General features: G+C 42.9%; 1 protein-coding gene across 1 annotated transcript; it reads left to right on the forward strand.

Moving 5' to 3' along the window:
* Positions 1–4,156: 4,156 nt before the first annotated feature.
* On the forward strand, positions 4,157–6,100 carry LOC306866324 (leucine-rich repeat-containing protein 4C-like; the record flags this gene model as incomplete). Its single annotated transcript, XM_079411439.1, has 1 exon — positions 4,157–6,100. One exon carries the CDS (start codon positions 4,157–4,159, stop codon positions 6,098–6,100), a length of 1,944 nt encoding a protein of 647 aa, XP_079267565.1.
* Between the last annotated feature and the right edge of the window lie 272 nt (positions 6,101–6,372).

Consider the following 6,372-nt stretch of genomic DNA (forward strand, 5'->3'; position numbering starts at 1 on the left):
TAATTTCCCCCTTTTCCCTTCTATATCATCTTCCTTTCTTCCGTTCTCTTGCGCTGCTTCTTCGTCTTCTATTGCTTACCTTCTCTTTCCTTCCTCCTTTTCTCTTCCCCTTCCACCTCCTTCTTATCCGTCCTCCTCTTCTGTTCTCTTTCTTCTATTATCTTCTCTTACCTCCTCTCCTCAAAGGTGAACACCATATTAATCCAATACAGCTCTTGACATTTGATTCTCTTGTGCAGAACTGCATGATTGCCATAATTGTTCTCACCTCACTCTGCTCACCCCGCCGTGTGATGGAAAGCACAGAAGCTTTTTGAGCTCGCACTGTGCCGAGAAGCACACAGCCGCATTGTTGTCAGTAGCAATGGCATTAACTTTCATGTTATTTGAAAAAATTAATTCACCTCGTTACACCTCATGCCTTTCAAGGCCTCTGCCGCTTCATCCTCTTCTTTACCTCCCTCCTTGCTGAAGCGTTTACCGCCTGCTTCATCATCTCTTACTGGGGCAGAAGTTTAAAAATGTATTCATTTCATAATCTTATTTTTTGTTTATCTTTTTTTTTTATCTAATTCCCTTCCCACACGAAATCCAATTTTGCCAGGCTCATTGTTTGAGAGGCAGTAGGATTTCTGAGGAATGTTTTTTTGTTTGCTCCCCTCTCTTTCTCTCTCTCTCGACTTGGAGCAACCTAGATTGTGTTATGCAATTTTATTAGTGTAAAATCAAATCAGGGAAGATAAACCGGACCCCGCACTTGAAACCAGCAGGGATTTTTAGTTTTTCGAAAAGATTTGTGAAGTTAAAGCTTTATCTTTCATTGTAATTGATCATTTACATGCAATATATATATTTCAATTATCTCTGCATGAAATTCAGTTAAATTAAGTAAAAATGAGCATATCGTTTAACTACTGCAAGTCGTTCTCCTTTAAAACATTTAGCGATAACACGGTTCAGTATATGTTTCGTGTGTGATCCTCACCAGCAGCCTAAAAGGCTTCAGGGCAGCAATTCAAATAGATTTGCGATGAAAGAATTGATTGTTATGGCAGTCACTATTAGGTTAAGACCAGCACCCTGCCGAGAAGAAGAGGAAAGGCAAGCCAGAGAGTGAAAAGTGGTACAAACAGTTTTGCAGTGCTTTCAACATGGTGTTGTAATGCCCACAGGGAGGAACATCCATGTTCAACAGCTCTCTTTCACATCCTACAATCCAAAACCTTTTCTAGTGCTCAGGGTGTCTATGGAGAAAATGTGCTGTGTTTATTTGCAGCACATTTTCATAATCGATCAGTCGGTGGGTTGTCTAAATAACTTGTCTTTCTTGAGGAAGCATTATATAATTAGTGAGATTGAGGGTTATGTTCACTAGACTAGACTTCTGTCGGGGGCGGTCAGATAAGACTTGTTCTTGTATTTAAAATCTTAGGACAGAGTGCAACAAGGTCTCAATACAAGTTTATAAAACAAGCTGAATGCATGTTAATACTCTCAGAGAAATTGTGTTTTTAAACTGGCGTGCTGCTAGGAATGCTAAGGTCATTGCTTTGATTCTCAGAGAATGCAATAACTGAAAGAATCTACAGTGCCCTCCATAAGTATTGGAACAGTAAAGACACAATTTCTCTGTTGGCTGTGGAGTCAAGACATTTGCAAATATGATTAAAAGATGAATATGAGACAAAACTACAGAATGTCACATTTTATTGTTAGCGGTTTCAACACATATATGTTTTACCAAATAAAAAGAACAGCACTTTTAGAGTTCATCCCACTCATTGATATGAGCATAAGTATTGGGACAGTTGAACATAAGGCAGATATAAAAGATTAAAAGCTATTATTTAGTCGCAGATCCCTTGCACACAATCACAGCAGTGAGTCTGTGACCCATAGACATCACCAGACTCTTGGCCTCATCCTTTGAAATGCTTCTTCCCAGCCTTTAATGCAGCCAATTCCAATTGTTGCTTGTTTTGGGGAGTTCCTGCCTTTACTCTCCTCTCCAGCTGGTGAAATTCATGTTCAATCAGATTTAAATCTGGAGATTGACTTGGGCAATCTAAGACTTTCCATTTCTTTGCCCTTATAAATTCCTTGACTGAACTGGCAGGGTGTTTTGGGACATTATCCTGATGCAATATGAAGCACTTCCCAATGAATCTGGTGGCATTTTCTTGAATATCGGTAGGTAAGATGGTTTTGTACCCTTCCAAATTCATTCTGCTACTGTCATCATATATTAAGTCATCAGTAAAGTTGAGAGGGCCTGTTCCAGAGGCAGCCATGCATGCCCATGCCACAACACCTTCACGCTTTACTGTATGCTTGGGATCATTGCAGTTCCCTTTTTTTCTCCACATTTTTGCTTTCCCATCACTTAGATAAAGGTTCATCTTTGTCTCATCGGTCCATAAACACAGTTCCAAAACTCTTCTGGCTCACCTTTGTGCTTTTTTGCAAACTCTAATCTTGCCTTTCTATTTTTGGTGCTGGTCAGAGGTTTGCATCTTGCTGTGTAGCATCTGTAATTCTGTGTCAAAGTCTCATGAGGACAGTAGATTGTCAGAGCATCACCCCAGCTTTCTGGAAGTCTTTTAGGGTTCATTTTCACAGCTTTTATGATTTGTCTGTCATAAACTACTGTTGTTTTCTCAGCCGATCAGGTTGTTGTTGGTTGCTGGTGGTTTCCGAACTCTTGATTTCTCCATGCCCTTTGTTTTTGCTACAGCTCTAACTGACTTCCTCTTTTCTTTTAGCATCCAAATTGCTTGCTTTTCTCTCAAAGTCAGCTCCCTCATCTTCATCCTGGTTTGTGTGTGTGCCATCATCGAATGCAAGATTCAGAATACAGAAGTAATGGATATAACTGTTATGACACATTCCCTGCTTTTAATATCTGAAGAATCAATGCAACAGGACACAGCTGATCACTTAGAAAGGCCTGTGAGGCAACTGTTCCAATACTTATGCTCACATCAGATAGAGGGATGAAACTCTAAAAGTGCTGAACTTCTTAGCTGGTAAAACATCTATGTGTTGAATCACCCAATAATAAAATGTGACATTCTGTAGTTTTGTCTCATTCATCTTTTAATCATATTTGTAAATGTCTTGACTCCACAGCCTTTACTGTTCCAATACTTTTGGAGGGCACTGTATATAGACCATTGAAAACAAAGATAAACCCCATATTGATTTGGGTAAGGTGTACTCTCTTCAAATGCATAAATCAAATGTAAATCCATATATAAAGCTAAAACAAACGTGTTTGTCCACCACATCCTCAGTCTGGTCACAAACGAGCCTTTAAGTATCTCTGAGAGCCTAACGCTCTTGATACGTGGGGTTGATTGAAGGATTGGTAGGTGGGAAGCCATACTTTTATGTATGCCTCCTCTGCAAGAATAAATAAAGTGACACAGACAGACAAAGCAGTTCATATCTCCCTGACTGAGGAGAGGAGGAAACAGAGAAAGCAGACCCATTATTGAGGTGCAGCTTTATGTGACTTAGATTGAGAGTGCTGTGCGTGCAAAGACATGAACTCACAGACACCACACACACTCAAAAAAATGAAATGGATATGAAACACTCTTCCAAGGTCACCTACGGTGCATGTGTGTGTGAGAATTGTTTTGTCTGTGATTCACTTCCACTAGGCTAGAGGGACTTTAGTGGCTAGACAGAGATTGTTTTCAATGCGGGAGCTCCTATATAGTGACTGGTTTGTTCCTGTGCACCTTAATGGAACAAAGAATGTTCTCAAAATTGCATTGCTAATTTTAGAGAATATTTTTTTTTTTCTCTCATCTGTTTTTCCAATTCACTGATTTATTAAAAAGTTTTGACCCTTTTGGTGGAGAATCGCACCGTGGAAATTGATTGCAGTGCACTTTTTATTGCAGTATTTGTGGCATTACCTAATTTGCATAATTTGTTTAGTGAATCAGGCACTGAAGAGCATGTGCAAATAAGCAACAGAAACTCAATAAGATTGAATATGTATGGAATTTTAGTGTGTATTATCTTTTTGTGATTAGTGTCATCTACAGTGGTATTCCAAACCTTATATGGTTCTTTCTCTCTTTTTTTGCAGTTCGGCCTAATAAAACCCTTCCCAAAGAGTGGAGAACCTGTAAGCGAATTATGAATGATAAACAAGATGACCTCCTCCCTGATGCAGCAGACGATGAGAGGTCCTAGGTGGAACCGGGCCCTGTCCGACCCATTGTTTGTGCTGTCGCTGGCCCTGCAGCTTCTGGTGGTGGCTGGCCTGGTGCGAGCGCAGACCTGCCCTTCCGTCTGCTCTTGTAGCAACCAGTTCAGCAAGGTCATCTGTACGCGACGTGGCCTTCGAGATGTACCCGATGGTATTTCCACCAATACAAGGTACCTGAACCTTCAGGAGAACCTCATCCAGGTGATCAAGGTTGACAGCTTCAAGCATCTAAGGCACCTGGAGATCCTGCAGCTCAGCAAGAACCACATCCGCAACATTGAAATCGGAGCGTTCAATGGGCTGGCTAACCTCAACACTCTGGAGCTCTTTGATAATCGTCTAACCACAATCCCCAATGGGGCTTTCGAGTACCTGTCCAAACTTAAAGAGCTTTGGTTGAGGAATAACCCTATCGAGAGTATACCCTCTTATGCCTTCAACCGCGTACCATCGCTGCGAAGGCTGGACTTGGGCGAGCTGAAAAGGCTCTCGTATATCTCGGAAGGTGCCTTTGAAGGCCTCAGCAACCTGCGGTACCTGAACCTGGGCATGTGCAACTTAAAAGAGATCCCCAACCTCATTCCTCTTGTCCGTTTGGATGAGATGGAGATGTCAGGAAACCAGCTGTCTATAATAAGGCCAGGGTCTTTCAAAGGCCTCGTCCACTTACAGAAACTATGGATGATGCATGCGCAGATCCAGACGATTGAGAGAAATGCTTTCGATGATCTTCAGTCCCTCGTGGAGCTCAATTTGGCTCACAATAACCTTACCCTCCTGCCTCATGACCTCTTCACCCCGCTACACAACTTGGAGAGGGTACACTTGCACCACAACCCCTGGAACTGCAACTGTGACATCCTCTGGCTCAGTTGGTGGCTAAAGGAAATGGTGCCGGCCAATACCAGTTGCTGTGCCCGCTGCGCGTCACCTGCCAGCCACAAAGGGCGCTACATCGGCGAACTCGACCAGAACTATTTCCATTGTTATGCACCGGTGATCGTGGAGCCACCAGCAGACCTGAATGTGACTGAGGGCATGGCAGCAGAATTGAAATGTCGAGCGAATTCTTTGACCTCAGTCAGCTGGATCACGCCCAATGGGTCCATTATGACGCACGGGGCATACAAGGTGCGCATTTCTGTGCTCAACGATGGGACGTTGAACTTTACCAATGTCACAATGCAGGACATGGGAATGTACACTTGTATGGTGAGCAACTCCGCAGGGAACACGACAGCCTCGGCTACACTCAACGTGTCCTCGACAGAGAACAGCAGCTTCAGTTACTTCACTACTGTTACCGTCGAGACCACAGAAGCGGCACATGATGAAGGCCATCCAACGGTACAGCAGAAGGGTGGCCCTACTCCTTCTTCTGGGATTTGGGAGACCTTACCACCATCCTTCACCACCACTACCACAACAGCACGGACACCACTGTCCACCAAGGCCACCGACAAGACCTACACCATCCCAGTCACAGCCCTGATTGATGGCTCCCTCAACACCTTGGATGAGGTCATGAAGACCACAAAGATCATCATTGGTTGCTTTGTAGCCATCACCCTGATGGCGGCAGTCATGCTGATCATATTTTATAAAATGCGCAAACAACATCACCAGCAGAACCACCACGCACCGACGCGAACCATCGAGATTATCAACATGGACGAGGATTGTGTAACAGGTGGACCTACCATGGAGGGCCACCTCGCCCTCCCCCCACTGGAGCATGAGCACCTGAATCATTACAACGCCTACAAAACTGCGTACAACCATGCCTCCACCATCAATTCTATACACAGCTCTGCCCACGAACCTTTGCTAATTCGGGCCAGCTCAAAAGACAATGTACAAGAAACCCAGATCTGAACTGCTTTTCATAATGTGGATTAAACAAAGAAAAAAAGACTTCTAAAACTCTTAAGGAACAGTAAGTGACATATCGATTTTGAAGATTGTCGAAACAAAGACACAGTAGACCGATGCAAGACGTATGATAAGGATGTTGACAGGTAGAAAAGGACTTTGGGAGTTGAGTGTATGTCAACCGTTTCAAAAGTGTCTTTACATAACAGAAGTTATTTATTTAAGGAAAATAACTATTGTGGTTTAATCAAGAAAAGATGTAATCTGCAATTATT

Source organism: Barbus barbus, assembly GCF_936440315.1.
Source record: "Barbus barbus genome assembly, chromosome: 48".
NCBI classification, from domain to species: Eukaryota; Metazoa; Chordata; class Actinopteri; order Cypriniformes; family Cyprinidae; genus Barbus; species Barbus barbus.